General features: G+C 38.8%; 1 protein-coding gene across 10 annotated transcripts in view; it reads right to left on the reverse strand.

Annotated features, from left to right (window-relative positions):
- GREB1 (growth regulating estrogen receptor binding 1) overlaps positions 1-20440 on the reverse strand; it is a 101468-nt gene that overhangs the window by 23994 nt on the left and 57034 nt on the right. For 5 of the 10 annotated variants that reach the window (XM_009671394.2, XM_009671389.2, XM_068937166.1 and 2 more), the window contains 15 exons: positions 18765-18887; positions 17736-17873; positions 17364-17549; positions 16447-16797; positions 15695-15823; positions 14047-14172; positions 13385-13582; positions 13118-13298; positions 11123-11315; positions 10369-10505; positions 9121-9460; positions 7345-7460; positions 6275-6474; positions 4372-4461; positions 512-1143 (listed from right to left, as the gene is read on the reverse strand). In XM_009671394.2, coding sequence (XP_009669689.1) covers positions 512-1143; positions 4372-4461; positions 6275-6474; positions 7345-7460; positions 9121-9460; positions 10369-10505; positions 11123-11315; positions 13118-13298; positions 13385-13582; positions 14047-14172; positions 15695-15823; positions 16447-16797; positions 17364-17549; positions 17736-17873; positions 18765-18887 — 3140 coding nt within the window. The remainder of the gene's footprint in view (positions 1-511; positions 1144-4371; positions 4462-6274; positions 6475-7344; positions 7461-9120; positions 9461-10368; positions 10506-11122; positions 11316-13117; positions 13299-13384; positions 13583-14046; positions 14173-15694; positions 15824-16446; positions 16798-17363; positions 17550-17735; positions 17874-18764; positions 18888-20440) is intronic. The other 5 variants (XM_009671392.2, XM_068937165.1, XM_068937167.1 and 2 more) reach the window with 3 other exon arrangements.

Consider the following 20440-nt stretch of genomic DNA (forward strand, 5'->3'; position numbering starts at 1 on the left):
TCTTGGATCAGCTCCTCGTCTTGTGAATATGACTCTGAAAATGCAGATCAGGCCTTCCTGCCCATGTTATTTACAACAGCTTCTATTTCTATCTGCCACATGGAGGAATTAAATAGACAAAATGCCTTAATTACAAACTCCCAACTGTCTTCAGACTGATCATAAGAAAGTAATTTTTTTGCAGATCTTCAACCCTTACTTAAAATGTAAATGGTTATTAAACTTTTGAAATAGTATATGAAATTACCTTCTGAGCAAACTATCTTTTAAAATACTAATCTCATATAAAGAGAATGACAGAAAAAGAACATTACTACAACTTCATTGTCCTTGAACTCATACTAACAGTAAAGAAAGGAAGATGATTTATTAGAAGTGAATTAGGAAATAAAATATACACAACTTATTCTCCACCAATAAGAAAACTTCAAGTAAGTATGAATAATAATGTCATTAATCTAATCTTGCTGAGATGGTGATAAAATTAAACAAAATAAATCAATGAGAGTACCTTGTTCTTATTACACACCTGTGGTGGCCCACTCAGCAGCAGCCTCCTTGGGTGAAAAGCGTCCATCCTGCCCTCATTTCTGTTATTGTAGTCCATATGGATTGGCTTGGGAACTGTCCATTGGCGGTAGTACAGAGACTGCTCTGTGCAGGTCATCATTTTACTCATAAGAGGACGGAAAGAACTTGCCCACATCACAGAATGATAAGGCAAGAGGGAAGATGACTTTGGAAGTCCACTGCTGTCAGTAGACGTAATAATGTCATATACCAGCTTGGGCAGGAAAACTATGGGAGGCTGTTTGGTTGCTTTAGTCATTGAGCATTGGGAGGTCTGTAGGATGAAGGAGTTATGAGTAGATGCAGAGGAGGAAGAAGACGAGGAGAAAGGTGAGGAAGATGAAGAGGTGATGGAAATTTGGGCACTTTTTATATTTTGTTTTGTATCCAGTTGTTCAGTTGGAGGTGGCAAGTGTTTGCTGATCATTGTTTGTGCCCCCTTGTCCACTTTCTGCTTCTGCCTTTCATAGTTATTCGTAGCTTCTTCAGCACTGCTGCTTAGGACGTGGTGGGGGGATTTTGTTGTATCTCCTGTTGTTGTTAAAGGAGATGACTCCCTGCAGAATGCTGCAACTAAAAGAAAATTTCTATTTCAACATAGTGCGACTATCTCTGCCAGTCAACAGCCCTAATTAAACACAGAGAAATAATTTATATAGAATATCCATCAAATAATGCAAACCCACATCTGCTCCTGCTATCTTTCATTTTACGTATGCAGGAGGTCTTAACGGGACTACTTGGGAGCATTCATCTGAACTGACAAGTGGCTTCCAAAGCATTGAAGTACACAGCAAAGGTGTCAGTGTTTGCTCTGTCTTCTCTTCCCCTTATTGATTGCTTGCTTAATTGAGTCAGATACTTTCATCACTCAAGACAAATACAAAATTACTGAAACTGTGTTTAAAAGAGTATGAGAAAATAAGCGTTCACAGAATCACAGAATCATAGGATCACAGAGCAGCTGAGGTTGGAAAGGACCTCTGGAGATCATCTAGTCCAAACCCCCTGCTCAAGCAGGGTCCTCTAGAGCACATTGCCCAGGATCACATCCAGACGGGTTTTGAATATCTCCAGCGAAGGAGACTCCACTACCTCTCTGGGCAACCTGTGCCAGTGCTCACTCACCCTCACAGGAAAGAAGTTTTTCCTCACGTTCAGATGGAACTGCCTGTGGTTCAGCTTGTGCCTGTTGCCTCTTGTCCTATTGCTGGGCACCACTGAGAAGAGTCTGGCCCCATCCTCTTGACATTCCCCCCCTTCAGATACTTCTACACAGTGATCAGATCGCCTCTCAGTTTTCTCTTCCCCAGGCTGAACAGGCCCAGCTCCCTCAGCCTTTCTTCAGAGGAGAGATGCTCCAGTCCCTTCATCATCCTAGGAGCCCTCTGCTGGACTCATTCCAGGAGCTCCATGTCTCTCTTGTACTGGGGAGCCCAGAAATGGACACAGTACTCCAGGGGAGGCCTCCCCAGGGCTGAGTAGAGGGACAGGATCACCTCCCTCGACCTGCTGGCAACACTCTGCCTCATGCACCCCAGGATCCCAGTGGCCTTCTTGGCCACAAGGGCACATTGCTGCCTCATGCTTAACTTGTTGTCCACCAGGACTCCCAGGGCCTTCTCTGCAGAGCTGCTTTCCAGCAGGTCAACCCCCAGCCTGTCCTGGTGTAAGGGGTTATTTCTCCGCAGGTGCAGGACTCTGCACTTGCTGTGGTTGAACTTCAGGAGGTTCCCCTCTGCCCATCTTTCCAGCCTGTCCAGGTCTCTCTGAATGGCAGCACAGCCCTCTGCTGTATCAGCCACTCCTCCCAGTTTTGTATCGTTCGCAGACTTGGAGGCTGAGATGCACTCTGTCGCTTCATCCAGGTCATTGATGAATACATTGAACAAGACTAGACCCAGTACTGATCCCTGAGGGACACCGCTAGCTACAGGCCTCCAACTAGACTCCGCACCACTGACCACAACCCTCGGAGCTCTGCCATCCAGTCAGTTTCCAGTCCACCTCACTGTCTGCTCATCTAGCCCATTCACAGCCTATTTGCCCATCAGACTACAGAGATGTCTACACAGCCTGGTATCTAGAGATAGCTCTCAGCTCTGAGTCACCTCCTAATCTGACAATTAGGTCTGCATTACTGTAGCACTTCATCTGATGCAATACAACCTGGCTCTCAACTCTCTGGTGCTACATAATGCATTCATGCATTCATACAGCTTTTGGTCAGCTCAGAGGACAAGTTGAGGTCACTAGTATCAGCCTTGAATATGTCATATAAGTTTACCTCACAACTGATCGCTGATTTTCTGAAAGTCGTATATTTTTACCTTTTATAGTCTAACTGCTAAGATTTCTTGAAAGCTTAAGGCCTCATTCCAAGTTGTCCTGATCATCTTTAATTTTCAGTGACTTCAAAAAAGGAGGTGCGAATACTTGACAATCCTCAAAGTAGACCCCTGAAAGAACTGGCTGAGGAATACATCTCCACATGGCAGTAGGAATATCTGTATGAGGCCGAACATAGATTAAAATCCGCTTTCCTCTGCTAGAGAAACCAACAGTCTTGGTTCTCCAGAAGAGCCATTTTCAATTAATAAAAGTCTGTACTTTCTTTTGGAAAAATGAAGCAAATAATGGGACAGTCTACCTTTGGCCTCAAGAAATAGTAAGAGGTAGGCCAGTTGCATGTTTATCTATCTAATTCAGCCAGTAAAGGAAATGTCCTATAAATAAAGATAAAAATATCACCAGCAATATGAATATTTTCAAGAAAAATCACTATGACATCCTGTAGAATACTAGTATCCAAGTGCACAGGAAAAAAAAAAGGTTTCTTTAACCACAAACAAATTCAGGCCACAAAACTACGAACAGGCCACAGAGACACTATGAACTGATGAGCAGCCTAACTTTAAAGAAGGAAAAACATTTTGAAAATTAAAGTTAATTAAAATTAAAGCTTATCCAAAGGTCCTGGAAGTTTTTTCCCCCTTTTGTGATCACAGCTGTGCTTGTAGGAAAAGAAATCATGGGCCAAATACTCATGTCTTCATGTTGAAAACTCCAGTCGGATCAAAAAAAAAATTATTTTACTGTTACTGAAACAAGATAATATGATTTAAAAAGCTGCATGAGACTGTGACTCCCAGATAATTATAGTGCAATTTGTGTTCTCCACTTTTACTGAATTCTCCTCTTTTTCTGCATAAAAAGCATACAAAGAAATTTATCAGATAGAAAAGCTCTAGCCATTCTCAACATTGTCTCACACTTTCTAGATCAGTTTGCAGATCAAAAAGTAAGCAAAGAATAAAAAAATGATCTGCCTCTAAAGGAGCTTTTAAACAGCGCAAAATTAATGACTGAACATTCCAGAGCAACAGTGAAAAGATAAAAATACAAATAAGACTGAGCACCATTTTTCTCCTACAGAATTTCAAAAGTTTTTTTTTTTAACGCGAAGCATATTTTCTATTCGGTAAATTGTTATAGCTTCAGTGAACACACTCAGGCATGACAGTACTAACTGAGGATTCATAATTCAGTGTTACATATTAAAGAACTGCCTGTTACAGAACAAACCCATCCTACGATTATTTTTCAAGCTTGAGAAGGTCTTATTTCATGTATTTCAGGAGTCTGGTTCTAAAATGGTCATTTTTTAAGGCATCTTATAGTGACTCCATTAAAGTAGGCATCGCCGAAATTTATGCCTTTTATTCTTCATCTAGCAATTTGAATAAAAGGGCTCTTTTATGTCCTAAATATAACTTAGTACAGACGATCTTAAGGTCTTACTGGAGGTTTTTGAAGAGAGAGATGAAGATGCAGAATCATGGGAACGAGATCTTTCTCTTTTCATAGGACTTCTCTTTTCTGAAGTCGAGCCTGTTTCATGAATGGTAGAGGGCGGGAAACAAAAACAAAATGCATTTTAAGTAAGCCTCTAAGTAGTTACAGCTACTTTGCCAAGTCAAAGGGTGGAGAAAAGCAGGTAAGAGTTTGTTTGGGTTCTGATTGCATTCTGATGCTGTTCTCAGCGTGGAGAGTATCATCTGTTCATATCATGCAACACTGGATCAGCCTACGAATTATGCTGAGCTGCAGTAGCCTCACAAAGTCAACACTTCAGCTAGGAGTCAGCAATTACTAGCTATAGCTCAGCTATGTTACCTCTTTCCCACCCACGCCTTACTTTCTGCACTGATTGACAGTCAGGGAAACCAGCTGACAACAAGCTCTGTTTTGTCAGAATGTTATAAAATTACCTCCTATCCCATACACTACAGCTTTATGGCCAGGCTATATCTCAATTTGGCGATGACAGGCCATATGTAGAAAGGATATTCACTTACGATTCCTAGCTTTGGTTTCTAAACTGAAATGCTTGTTTCTGTAGATTTAACTAAAGCAAACAGACGTAAGCACCTCCAGCAGATGTTTTAGCACATGATTCTTTCTTAGTGTTCTGAATTGGACTCTGGAGGAGCTCACCACACTTCATAGACTAGAAGAGTACCTTCATAACTTAGCTGCCTAACATCAGGTGCCCACTAGACTCCAGTCACGTACAATCTTGTCCTACTTTACACTAAATGAAGAGAAGTAGTCATCACACCAAAAGTAATTGATTATTGTTGACAGTCTGAGTATGACTTTAGGTATTTCATTCTTATATCAAAGGTACATATTTGATTAAAGTAAATAGTTGGTTATTTTCTTACCCTGCTTGGCTATCCTTATTGTTAACTAAGAGCTTAATAGATGAACAGTAATCAGTTACCCTCCTCCTCATTGTATAGAAAAGAAAATGACGGCACACAGCATGAGATTTAACTAGCCTAGAGGGTTAAAAATTCCTTGTTTTCCACAGTTGCAAAGCACAATAGACAGTAAAGAAAAAATGTTGAGGATCTAATGATGCCTGATAATGTCCATCAACTATCACTCAAAACAAAAATTCAGTTCCTGGGTAAACCATTGTTGCATATTTTCACTTTTATATGTTCTCCTTTGCACTCTTAATGAATGGTAAGCTCAATAACTTCACAGTTTCCATTTGAATTCATGGATATTTTCAAGCAGTACTCAAAAGTTACTATACATTCTCTATATATTCTCTAGCCATGTTATCTAATTCTTTATAAACTGGAGATTATTCAGCTTGACTATATACAGTTCCTCCAGGAAAAGTCTTCATCCTTGGCAGTATGTAAGCATATGTTAGGCAGCATTTGTTAGGGTTAGTTTAGGTGGAGTTGCCTCCACTGTGTAGCAGGGGATTGGATCACCGCTTTCCAAATGGTAAATTACATCCTATCTCCCTGCTGAGGGGGAGCGCAGCACAGCACAGAACTCCTAACAGTGAGCTTTACTGAGTGCATTCACTTGAGCTCCATGTGACAGCTGCTAGAACATAAAGGGCAAAGAAAAAATAGCACTATAGGAGGGAGATAGGAAAGCAGAGAGAGTAGAAATGCAGCAGCAGGACTGCTGCAGATTAAAAGGCAGCAGCAGCAGTGGTCCCTGGGCAGGGATCAGGGAAGGATGAGGAAACAAAGGTTCAGTAAGATGAAGGGAAACAGAAGAGCAGAGTTGACTCAATAAGGCCAACTCCATGACTAGATGTAGATGCAATCCTGCTTTTTCTAATACAGTTCAATCATTTTACAGCTTCTTTTATTGTTCCTACTAATAATACCTTCTGTCGCTACTTCTTCATCTTCATTATCAGTGCTGCTTAGTTTCTCTGGGTCACTCTCTAATACATCATTCACAACTGCTTTGTCTGTGTGAATTTCTGAGCTCACAAAGTATGCTGCCAAACCAAGCTCTTGCTCCAAGGTAGTCCTTACCAAAGAGGATGAATTTATTAAACGTAGGTCACAATATCTCAGTGATCTGGAGAGAAACAGAGGGGTTAGTATGAAAACTGACTGTAAACTACTTCTTTACTTCTTTTACAGACACAGTCAAAGAGGAATTTTGTCATGATCCACTTAAATTATAGATGAGATAGAACACAGTATACCTTTTGTGCTTGATAAGTTTATCACTGTGACATATATAATTTTATTATTCTTAATCTATTTGAGTAGTTTAATCTAATCCACTGAAAATTAGCATCAGCATAAGAAGCAGAATATTCAAGTGGGTTCTAGGCCTGACACACAAAATAGGAATCAGTTGAATATATAAAAGCATCTAGTGCCATTTTAATTGCTCTAGGGTATTGGGCCTGGCTTCCATGCCACTCCAGAAGGCACGGATTTCCCCACAGGTCCAGCATCTTGCAGATGTCTCAGATACACTGAGGTATTAACTCTAGATACCTTTTTTAGGCACCCTTACTCTCTCTTCTTAACTGAGACAAATCTCATAACATTTTTTGAGCTGGTTCTATCCTGTTTATAGCAGGGGCCAAGCTAAACTTGAGGGGAATTCTACACACTTACATAAGCAATCTACCTTACCCACCTGTAAAACAAAAATGATCTCACAAATCTCAAAAGGTTTAAAACTCGTAAAAGTCTCAATTCTATTCCTCAATTAATTTTCACTGCCCCAGACACACCAACTGCCATTCCCAGCTCCCACGTTTTTTGGATTCTTGATACAAAAACTGCCAAAAATGAAAAAAGAAAGGCCTTGCTACTGAAATCTCAGTATTCTGTTCTCACAAACGATGACACAGTTAATCATTAGCCATTTAATAAGAAATGGATAAAAAACTGCCACTAAGAAAATAGAGTATTGTCAGGATCTTCTTACCGTGGCAAAGACTCCCCTTGTGGATCCATACCACTGAATATCAAAATACAAGGCAGACCTTCCAATTCCAAATAGGTCTGTGGCTTCCAATCCACATCTTCAATTTTCTGCCAGACCTGATAAGAGATATTGTTGGGCATATACATAGGGCACAAACAAAATACAGAAAAAATATTTTATCATCCTTATATGGATACATTTGTACAATGCATAGATGCTCTACCAAAGGAAGCTATAGAGCAGAGTCCGTTTCTAAGTAGGGAGATTGCACAACTTCCTAGAGCATTACTGGGTAGCCATCTGCCTGCTGTAAGGCTGAGGAGATCGGAACAGTACGTTCTGGCTTGAAAAGCTCCCTACATCCCAGGTGTAGAGCACAGAGGTGAGAATGTACGAGGGTAGACACTGCAACAAGGAGGGAGCTGCATTCATTCTTCCTCCTGGGACACTATGGAAAGAGAGACCATCTCTTGCAGTCTCTCCTTTATTTCCCCACCCCGGCTCTGCCCTGGCATTTTCTGTCTCCTCAGCACACAAAGAAACAATAAGGATGAGTAGGAGCTTCTGGGGACAAAAGAGCATAGAGGATTGGTTCTCGTGGAAGTTAAAGTATGGATCTGTGAGTCTAAGAAAGGAAACGAGCTAGAAGTGAGACTTTTGCACCTTGTAGGAATTAGGGGGAAGCTGGAAGTGTCGAACGCACACATATAGCGCTCTCCTCACTATCCTCTGAGGCCTCCTACAGTCCCCTACTTTCCCAAAGCTGTCAGTTCTCCTCATAACTTAAGAGATGTTTGATAACTAGATCTATTGTTTGACTGTTTAGCATCAGGCTATGCTGCTTTATTCACATCAATTAGTACATTGTGCTGCGGCATTGATCTACAAATAAGGAATGAGCAGTAGAAGCAACAGTACAACGATTCAGCCTCTGACATTTTTTCATTTAACACTGTTATGCATGTTGGAGAAGGTAACCAGGATGTGATTCTGAGCTAATACTCATTTTTCAGGATAAGTCACTCCTAATCTGTAGCAGAATGAGATCAGTATTAGGCCCTAGATCTCAAAGAACTTTTTCTAATGTGTATCAAATCAGACACAATGCAGAATGCATTGTATATCTATTACGCCATCCTAAAATGTAAATAAATTTTAATTTTGGTGATCAAGCAATGATAATTTTGTTAAGAGCAAGGCAGTGTCAGAGGCCTTTTATTATATAAATGAGCCTAGACCCTGGACCTAAAGTAGTGAATCCATGAATCAACACATGGTCCAGACAACATCAGATACTATGAATACTGTGGTGTTCTAAGACCCCAACCTAGTATACTGATTTGGTGCCTTCATGCCATCTGCTGGTGACAAGAATAACATAATTCTCAAAGGGTCACTAATAAAAATCTTTTGCTGTGCTAGGACTATGCCAATTCTGTGGCAATTTTTAGTTGTTTTTTTTTTTTTCCCTACTGTTCATAGTTTGTATCTAAAAAAGCAGTTCAACTGTTTGGGATGGTTGCTGCTGGAAGTGAAGCTTTACCCATATTAGTTAATATCAAACTGAGCAACTAGAACATAATCAGAGGTACAATAATGCAAGAATCACAGAAGATGAGTCCGAAACATAAGAGTCATGCTCCTTATGGTAGCTTTTATTTTTACTGGTAAGACCCGCAGTTCAGCTTACATTCATAGCTCTTACCAAGAAAGTCTCCCATCTACCCATCTCATGAAGTGTGTGTGCTTCCTGGCATATTTCATTCTACACATTACCTTCAGTTGCTCCACAAAGTGCTTCCCTATTGTGATTCCAGAATTAGGATTTCCCAAGATTATTTCAAAGTTATCTTCAAGGGCTAGTCTTTCCCTTACATTATACAGACGTTCATATGCCACTGCAGCCAGTGGAGTACATGGAATTCTCAACACTACCATAAGGCCATGACCACTAGGACATTGTCTTGATGAGTTTATTAGGTTTTGGGTGATTTCCAGAGTTTCAACTGAGGTGTAATTCTTCATCTGAGAAAGACCACACACTGCCATCATAGCTGCAGAGTAGTGTTGTATGAGGACAAAAGTCCTTATCACTGCACTGTGTAACCTAGGAAACCTGAAATAAATGGTGAATTAAATGGTGAAATATTAAAACGCCAAAGTGAGAAAGCCAATGTTTTGCAAAATAGAGCAGACTCAGGATTATAGCGTATAAAAAAATCATATCTACTATACAATAGAACAGAATTTCACCAAATTGCAGTCAGATAGTGTTTGCAATGTACCATTTTACAATCAGAACTGATCACGTCTCTCCATTTCTCAATAATAAGCAAGAAGTCCAATAAAATTACACCATGTCAAGCTACCAAGCAATTAGCATTCGTTAATGCACTCAGTAATACCATTGTTCAAAATAAATGCATTTGTCAATGGGTGCAGTACTCTTCATGACATATTATTCTGAGCTTTTTCTCTTGCGTTTTCTGTCTAAAACCCCAAATCTATTCATTCTTGTTTCCAAGGGGACCAAAAATATAGGCAGCATCACAGGAGTGCTTCAAGTTCCCAAGTTCAGGTATACACCTTTGCCTGAATCTCCAAATCCATAATAATAATAAAAATAATAAAAATTATAATAATAAAAATAATAATAAAAATAATATTGGACAAAAATAACAATGCATTTGAGATTACATGATGATGCAATTTGAGATGATCATAATCTAGAAGTAGCTACTTTCCAGCCAGCATCACACTGGGCTAAACAATGTTCACAGTAAGAGACAGCCTAGACTGTTTAGCTTATAGGCCAAATATATACAAAAAAGGATAAAGCTTATAGGCCAAATATATACAAAAAAGGATGGACAGAGAAAACAAGAGCTAGTGAGATGCACTTAAATATACATTTTGCCCCTGGGTCTGCAAGGAAAAAAAAAAAAAAGCAGGTTTCCAGCTTGCAGTCCAGTAATTCAAGTCACTAGATGAATCTGCCTCCTAAAACCAAAAAGTGTACTATACCTTTTTCCCAAAGCCATGACCATTGCTTCAAAAGAGCTGTCATACCGAAGCAGTGGAATACTATGACCAGAGAGGGTGGACTCAATGAATTCTGACAGTCCAAAGTATTTCTTGTTTTCATGGTATAAATCTACACCCTAGAACAAATGAAGCAACAATAATTTAAAGGTAAAGTCTCTCAATTATTACTTTATAATGGATTAATCATTGTTATCTGATATATTTGTAATCCTTTTCTCTGATAAACACATATATATTCAGACACATATCAAAACACAGAAAAAGAAACACAATTAATTTTTGTGAGAGAAAGAAGTTTGACTCGATTTTTCCTTGTTTCTTTCTCTCTCCTTCTTGCTCCCCACAGATGCATCTATACATACACAGAACAGCCATACAGGTATAAGTATGCACACATATGTATATGTATGAAGAAAATCCATGTATGTACATATAATAATACAGTAATGCACTAGAGAGAGAGATTTTCAGATGGTTTCCATTTATGTAGTGCAAAGATTTTTAACAGAGTTACTACAGTTTATAAAAGATATAAAGAGACTGAAGAAAACAGAGAGAAATGAAAGGATAAGCGAAAGGGCAAAGAGCCTGCCACAAACTAAACAAGAAAAAGGTGCCATGCAAACTTCATTCTTGTTCACAAAAATCATAGGTCCTCCAAAATTTGCCAAACATGTAAATGTAACATAATTTATGAAAATCTCACAAAAGCACCTCAAAGCATCCATCTTACATTGCTGTATGAAGAAGGCCAGTGGATCTCATTGTAAGGGCTGATATGAGTATGCTGTGTCTGCAGCGCATAGGGGAAGGAAGTCACATGGAGGGTCACAATATTTGGCGCCTCTTTCACCTCCCTGCAGTTCAACAGTCTATCAACAAGTCCTGTAGACAGTTCTGTTTGAGGATAAAGGCTATGCATAGCACTGCAAAAAAGAAACCCAAAACTCTCCAAAGTGATTGGAACAAGGGAACATCTGTGTCGGACGAATAGCTTTAACCTGGACATGAAATTGAAGTTAAACATGGACAAGAAAGTTAGGACTCTATTCTGTGCCCTGCTTTTGTTGCATAGAAGGACAGGAAGAGAAATTCAAGTAATTTCACTGCAATTGAAAATTTCTAAATCTGGTAAACTCCTTAGCTAGCAAACTACCAGGTTCTAACAGTCTCCAGAATATGAGAGAGAGAGGATGAAAAGAAGCTGACGTTATGGCAGTTATCAATAGCCTCTAGCTATTATGGCCAGATTGTTCATGTTGCCCTTAAGAAAATATAATTTTCACCTACAAAAATCAAGGCAGAAAATGACAGACAGTAAGTCAATATGACAGAAGAAGATTGTCTGTGATAAAGGTATTATGAAAGTGAAGAATAGTTACTGCTAGAGCAAACGCCAGTATCATGGAACACCAACAGTCAGTTCCTTGCTCTAGTGTAAACTTCAGTTCAGATTCGTGCTATCTAATTTTTGTCACTTACCTACAATCACTAAGTTACAGGCCTACTCACTCCAGTCTTCCTATGCTATCATTGAAGAGAGGTAAGTAACTCTAGAAAAGAAATGAGTCTACCCCAGATCTAAGTCAGGCTTTGGAGACGCCTGGGTCTACTGTGTTTGTGTAGGCAACCCAGGGCAATTAAACTCCTCATTTAGGCATCTCAGTTAATTGAATTCAGTTAGGTGCCATGAATCCTGCTCTGCAAGATAGTCACTTACATATCTGTCAGTTACATATCTTTTTATTAGATAAGAGGAAAAAATATCAGCATCAAGCACCGATATAAGTGCTTGCTTACCACTCATGGATGTTATACGAATAAATACTTCAAAGGCTGTGACAGCTGTAACAGAGATCATATAAGCTCCTAAGATAGAGGAGAGCTGAACAGGAAACCCTCATACATGCAAAAATGTAAGTTTGGGGAACATGATCATTCTTAACCAGTGTGAAAATCAAGACCTTGTCATTTCATTTGTGAGTGACACTCCATACTGTTTGGTTTCAGAAACACAGCTGGAACATGTTGGTGCTTCCAGAACTCAGTACAACCCAAAACTCTCCAGTGCCTCAGGAGCTGGGAAGCAAAAGCAGGCCAACTTCTCAGTAGGCCAAGTGTTGAGAAGCCTAGGAAATATGCCACTATGGGGGGAGCAATGAGCTGTGCCAAGCTGACAACCAGCCCAGTTAGCATCTGTTAGAAACCCCCCTGATTCCCTCAGAAGTTTAACTGAAATCACTATGTTTCCACCGAAGCTTTCAATTCTTACAAATCAATGATTGTGAATAGAAAAAACATTGTACTGGAAAATTTCCCATTAGTTAAAGAAATAAGTAGCAATGTTGTCTCAGTAGTTGTCTAGTCACTGGAGGGCTTTTGCAAGTTTTACAGCCCAGAGGACACTGACAGATGATAATGAGCTCTGTGTACTTTCACAGAAAGTCTTCCTTTGAACAAATGACAGTGAGCCAAAAAAACAATGGTGGCTGAAAGAAGATAAGAACGGTGAGGAAGGAAAGTTGAATTCTACTGAGGTATAATATTACAAGCAGGATAGGGATAAGTGAAGAATCTTAAAAGAAAACATGTTTATTCACTGCATGGGAAGATGAAGTTAGCAGAATATTGTAAACAAAGACGAAGGAAGGGATAAGCCAAAAAACTGATCTTGAGAGCTAATACAAATAACAATAATTTCTCTAACAACAAGTTACAGTTCTCTTACCTCATTAGATCCCAGTGTGCATGGTCATGGATTAGGACAAATAGTGTGTGTGGATTCTGCATAGAGTTTTGTAAAAAGATTTTGAACTTAATCTGGGCCTCTACATCTAGCTTCATAACATACTGTTCCACCCTCTGCTTTGTAAGGTGCTCCTTTTCTAATCCAAGTTCTAATAAAATACCTAAAGAAATGGAACAAACGTCAGTATTTACACATACAGTTTTAACAAGTTTCTATATAGCTAAAATAAATCTAACTAACAAGCACCTGAGTGCCAGAGATGAAACAAAGTCTGCTGATAAGTCACTTCAGAGGGTGGAACACAAATCAAGAAATCAATTTTCTCGAAGGAACCCAAATCAAGATTTTGAGTGCTGGAGTCAGCAATTGAGCAAATATGAGACAGCAATTTCTGAGCCACTGCTAGCTGGAATGGACGAATCTGATGTCGTTCAAGGTCATAACCTGTAAAGAGGCAAAATTCTGTTTAGATAAATGCCCAAAGCCTCACCTCATGCAAAATCTTAAAGTCTGGCAATGGATGATTGATCTGCTTTGTAAGGTAGCTTGCTTGTGAGTAAGAATTATGCTCTACGAAAATCGAAACGGAAAATGCAAAGAAATCTTTCTGTATTTGGGCATTTCAGTCCTATGAGTCTCTTAAACGCCTCAGAGCTGAAGCTGAACTCACACAACTGTGTTCTACTATTGCAGAGGTAAGGCTTACAGCTTTAGAGACTACAGTATCCAGAGGAATGAAGCAGAGCATCCATCACTGTAAATATAGACAACCCAAAATATGAGTTTCTTTTAAACTCAGATAGAATTCAAAAGCCTAACGCTCTGCCCATATGCATCTAACTGCAGACTCACAGACCTAGTCTGAAGCACCCTCTCTCTCACCTCTTTAGAAAGTCCTCCTTACTTACTTGTACACACAGCTGCTCCGATTCCATTCAGCGTCATTGGTTTATTTATGGAAGCAGAAAGAGATGAAGAAATGTGCCCTTGGTTTTCTTGATAAAATTTATCCAGTAAAAAATCAATGTCACCCTCTATCAAATTGAAAGGGTAGTGGTATAAGCATCCATGTTAATAATACATGCAGTTCATACTGATTTCATGTAGTAGATCTTAAAGAGCTTTCTGTATACTAACTAGTTGTCCCGCCCTTGGCTTATTGGTTATTTTGCATAGGAACTATTTCATTATTTTCTATTGCATCTGTTTTTACACCATATCACTAATTAAAAGGCCAGAGAATGACAGATGAACTCTCTAGACACTGGCTAGGACTTTCATAGAAGATTGTAGAAAATCTGTTTCAAGACCTTGCTTCAAATCACAAATAGTAAAGACCTGACTGGGTTAGTGTTTGCCCCAACCATTGAGCTTTGCTGTTCACTAATAAGGATTATAAGAAGCTTTGAAAATCTCATATAGAGCATAAATATTTTTAAATCTTTAATATTTCTGAGAGATAGACAAAAAAATAATTGCCTATAAAGCTGAAAGACATATGAGTTTTGTGTCTACACACAACGCTAAAGCAAGCAAGATACGTTTTACTGAACTATGGGCATCTGCAAACATACCCTATTCTTTTCAGCAGGGGCCCTGCTTATAGATGAAAGCTGTACAGAGAATACAGTGTGCCTGTCCTGAGTCCTTAGTATTTTCTCAATGTTTGGAAAGATGTCTGAACATGTCTGCACTGAGCTTAAAACGGCAGTGCCTGTCCTGCAGACAGCAATCCTGTGGATGTGGACAGCAACTCTTTTTAGGATTTTCAATTAATTGTTCTGTCCAAACAATAGCAAAAGCAAGGGACTTTGAGAACTGCTCTTTGAAGAAACTAAGAGCAGAAACACTAGCACAAATACAGACATGACTGTTCCAAAAAAAAAAAAAAAAACAGGATTTCTCTTAAAAGGTCAGTCAAAATATCAGGACATATCTAGAAAGTGTGCTTGTGATCTAAGTAATGAGGTGATATGAATGCCAGAGGGAACTGTGACGCCGCATTAACACTGACAAGTGCGCTGCATTTGCTCTAGTCATGTGAGACAGTTACATTTAGCAAGTGGCTGCAACTAGCTCTGCACAGCCCTGCCTGCAGTAACCCTCCCTCTACTCAATGCAAAAAGAATCCAGTAATCCTCCATCTCTGCAATTCTCCTCTCTTTCCCATGCATCATGATCAAGTTCACGGTATGATAAGGCTAAGTTCAAAGGACAAATCTTTTCTTTGATAAAAGAGTTGTGTTCTGTCATGGTCAAAATGAACTATGCGCTTAGGGCAAAAGAATTTATCCGTTCCTACGACTGACTTGCACAGTGAAGAACTGTACACTCAGTGACTTGCCTGAAGATTTTTACGGAACTGAGAGATTTTGGAAACTGACACTTTCAGGAGGAAAATCAATTCAAGTGCACTTTCACAGAACTTTCTCATATATTTGTATATATTTCTAATAATATCTTGCTTCTGAAAGGTCATGCGCACAGCAGTTTTCACTGACTTAAAAGGTCCAGGCAGGGACTTGGAAACACGTCTATTTATAGCATACTGTATACCTGGGCAGAGGGTGCTAAAGAAGGATCCCAGAGTTTCCACTTTGCCTGTGACCAGCTGATAGTTAACTTCCTTTTGGTAGTCTGAAGGAGTGAGCATGCTCTCAGACAGAACTCTTGCCTGATACTTCCCTAAAAGACAAAAAAGTCAATTTGAAAGCACTTCAAACTACAGTAAAATTGTTCTAAATCATAATAAAAATACTGTCCAGCTACATGAATACCACACACACAAAGATAGCACAGATGAGTCTCTTCTCTGTCTCCTATATATGTATGCACACACATCTGTAAGACAGATTCATGATTTATAATTCTCTGCATTTCTCTGCCATTTTAGGAAATATAGGTTAATACAGTATAAAAAAAGAGCATATAGCTAGTCAAAGGACTTGTCATTTACCTTACTCTCATAATGAATCTTTGCATGGCTACTCAAATCGTTTATTTAATTATCAGTGTAGCCCTTGAAAGGTTGTCAAAGGGAATAAGGTTAAAAAAACATCTTGCAGAAACTAAGGAAATGTTCAGTCCTTTGTTCAAATTAATATTCCATCCACAAAGAGCAGGGCAGCTTTACGTGTCTACTGTAACTCTCCATTATTTATTTGTAGTTGTGTTATTTGGGATTCCTTGGTAAAAAAAAAAAAAAAGCAGATAATGCAGGCAGCCCGCCGAAACACCAGCCTCACTCCTTGTAACAGAGAACACGGCACTATTCAGGTTTGTTTGGAGATACATCCTTGGGATCTCACCTGTTATCACAATGCAGGAATCAATGGCTCGATTTCTACCAGCACATAAGATCACCACGTAGTTTGTCTTTATTAGTTTTCCTTCAACGAGCAGCTTAAACATTTCTGAAAGCCCTTCAGCCAGAGAGTAGCTGCACTCAATGATATGGACACTGTCATTACAGGAGCTAGCTGCCAGGCCTGCCAGCCAGGTGAGCTGGGCTGAAGTCACTGGTGCAATCTGGCTGGGCACCTGAGAAAAGGCCTGCGGAACAGCCTGTTGGTACTGACGGATTTCAGAGAGGTGTGATTCCCGCCACGAGCGCATGAATATTTGTTCCAAATCTTCAATTAAAGGGACCTGGTCTGAGGCTTAAAAAATTAAGAGGAAATTGTTCATGTTATAAAATCATTAAACAAAGATGTTGAAACAAAAAAAATTCTTCTTTCAAAATAAGTATTTTTTACAGATGATCATGTTTCATACCTATATGGAGGTGAATCAAACTCTGCACTTTAAAGTCCCTTTTTGATACTCATGTAAAGCCGCCCTAACTGGAACCTGAGTATCAGCAATTAGAAATACTTAAGAGGGTGAGTATTGCCTATGCCATCTTAATACTACTTTAAAAAATGGCACTGTATGCAAGAGCAATGAAATACAGCTGTTTTCCTTTTAAGTTTTTAATTGCTGAGCTTCCAGGTTATAAGAAAAAATGAACTTTGTGTTATTATACGTCAATATGTCTACTCTTCAAGAATAACCAATTATTTAGTTTTGTTTCAGTATCATGAACAAAATTCTGCAATACAAAAGGTCCTAGGACTAATATTTAAGATCCACTAGCAATACTGTCCTGCCCTAAAATTCCCTCTCTCATTTGCTAAAATATAATGAATCCATTGTAGTCTACCTGCATGGAAGATGATTATCTTACCTAGTTGAACAAGGTAGTAGACTGTCAATAAAAGCTGCATTTCCTCTGAAATAGGCTGTATTGTGGAGGCACCGTATTGTTCATATGCTCTAGATAAAGACTGTGAATTTCTGTAGCAGGTGTACAGCAAAGGACTCACTATGACATCATTAAGGTTTCCACAAAGATATGGGAAGTTTCCATGACCTATAAAATAAACAACATTTGTACATATCGATTTCATAACTTCCCATGTATGTATTAAACAGTTTTAAGAGTAAACCTTTAAAAAGTGACAGCTTTAGCAGTCCTTAGCAGTAGGAAGGATCTTTACATACCTCTTACAGAAAAGGTAGAAGGTTTTATTGGGGGAGGGGAATGTCTTTTTTTTACCTTTAAAGATAACTGGCTTTGCCTTACAGATTTTCAGCAAGTTGTCAGGAACTGAGACAGGTTCTCCTGAGCCCACCATTGGAGATGAGGCTGGTCCCACCAAAGCAGAATGTGGTAAAGTTGATAGGCTTCCTCCATCTAAGAATTCATGCATAATATTATTGTCAGGTCTAATACTGACAACATTGATTTCCTCAAGGAAAAGTTATTAAACATCATCTTACATTCACATTTAACATCAGTTTTACATATTTTTTACAGTTACATCACACATTTCATGAACTGTTACTACAACCCATATTACTATGCTAACTTCCTTGGAGGATTAATTGTATTGCTGAGGCCTTAAACATCACATATGCACCTAAAGATATCGAAATGGATATAAACAAGCAATTCCTGGTATGAATGCAAGAATACAGAGATGTATGTGATATTAATGCACAAATAGTTGCAATGTGTTTCTTTGAATGATATATTTAGTTTCTCTGATTCTAAGCAGGTATTCTTGCTATACATAGTAAGAGAGAAAAAATTAGATTCAACATACTTTAAAAGTTGTTCAGTCCTGATTTCTTTATGGAAATTTTATTTTAAACAATCGTACATTAAAAGGAAATGTTTTGGGTTTGGGCTGGTTTGTTTCACTGCATGCAACTCTTATCTCTATCATCTGGACTACAAAACCCAAGCAAGTGCCAAGAACATGGTGGAAAATAAGTGAACTTGACCTCACTTATGACACTAATTTTAGTGTCCCAAAGGTGTTTAGTTGCCTAGATGGACACAGGCACCTGTGGGGACTTATTAATAATGACTGGATGATGAGATATTAATGAGAGTTAGGCTCGGAGTCTCAAAGAGAAACCAGTGGAAACAAGGAACCTAAACAATTCTGACAAATTAGGTATCCAACATCTTTCAAAAGGCTACTGGGAATTTGCACGCAGCTTCAAAATATTGCCTCTTTTTCCCCATTATTTTCTGAATAATAAAATCAGTATCATCATTATCTTGGGTATAGCTTACCACTTTTAATTCTGTTTGGAACCTGTGGGTTGAGCTGCAAGTTCCAAGTTTCTGTAGACGATGGAGATTCTGGTGACCAACCTTTATGGCGCTTTTTTGGAGGCCCTGAATTTGTTAAAGTGCCTGAATAACAGTAATATTTCAGAAAAGTATTAGAACAGAATGTATTCAGTTTTGTGCATGACAATTCATTATGTTTGGATGGATTGGATGTGTACATTAAGTACTGTGGTAGACTGTCAATTCCATGTATATAATATTTTTTTGTGACTTCTATTTTACTTTGCTATATCCTGCTTAAATATCTGGAAACTTTCTGGTGCAGATAACCATCTGCACAACGATTAATCTGCTGCTTAATTGTCTTGGCAGTCTCCACTCGTTTTGCAGCAATGTATATTCTGAGAGACGTGTACTGAGACTACTTACATGTGCTAATATTTTGAAGTCAACACTATGGGCATTTTGTTCCTTTTATCTCTGAACACACAATGCAGCGTTCCGGGTAACATATTGCTGAACAAAATTTTCAAGGGTTTCAGGGTTACATTAATAAAGATCTGAGCCTTTTTCAACATTTTTCCTATTGTCAGGATTTGTGCCACTACCTGCTGGTTATTATCTCTGTTTTCATGACTTTCTATACTAATTCCTAGCAAATGACTGCTGCACTTTCCTCCTGCCCACGTTTAGCTCCACACCTTTGTTTGCATAACAGTAACTACCTTTCTCACAATTTTTCTGGGAGGTCCAGGTCGGTCATTGCTTTTATCTTCTTGTGCACTCCTGCAAATTCCCAGAATGATGAACTTCCACTAACATGAAATGAATAAATTCTATTTATTGAGAGTCCAAGGTCCTCCTGGAACTGCTCAGCATCTTGCAGGACTTCTCTCTTTCTGTTTCTGGACACGACTATGCAAAGGCCATAACACTTCACACTGGCAGGGCTATGTCTCCTAACAGGATAGTTAGTCCCATTATAAAATTCAAGACGGAGTTAGAATCTTTTTTTTTATTATTATTTTTCAAAAGAGATTCAAATTCTAAATAACACCTGAAGTCTTCAGATCTAAAATAAGATTATTCACATGTAGAACCACTTACTATATATAGTTTGTCCAAAAATCAATTTTTACCGTGTGAGGGCAGTATTTAGCCACTTGTTCTACTCATGCTTTCATTTAGTCCCTTGGTGTAATGTTGTGGCAAAGGTGTAATTTCAAGATAATCAGAGCAATATAAGGTACTTTTTATTTGGAAATGCCTTACTCCTTCCTACAGGGTTATCCCATATACTGACAAGTGAAGGTAATCCTTCCGAAATGAACTGGCAAGATCAGCGTATTGTGTACTGAAAATGTGTTGCTGCATGGAAGAAAGAGATCAAGAACTGAACAGGCAGAAAACAGAATTTGGCTTTGATGTTAGCAGGGCAACTTGGGAAAACTTATTCTAAAATAGAGCTTTAACATGTTTCTAGCCATAATACAGATTAACAACAATTTTCTTGCTTAAACAGGTCAGTGACACAGAATACAGTTTGTGACAGCAAACACAAATCTTGCTGGATCATAATGGTTCAGGGAGCACAATGTCTTAAATTTGGAGCCAGATACCAAATTCTAGCGCTCCAACCCACGGTGGACTACAATTTAGGAAGTATCCCATGAGTG

The sequence above is a fragment of the Struthio camelus genome, chromosome 3 (genome assembly GCF_040807025.1).
Source record: "Struthio camelus isolate bStrCam1 chromosome 3, bStrCam1.hap1, whole genome shotgun sequence".
NCBI classification, from domain to species: Eukaryota; Metazoa; Chordata; class Aves; order Struthioniformes; family Struthionidae; genus Struthio; species Struthio camelus.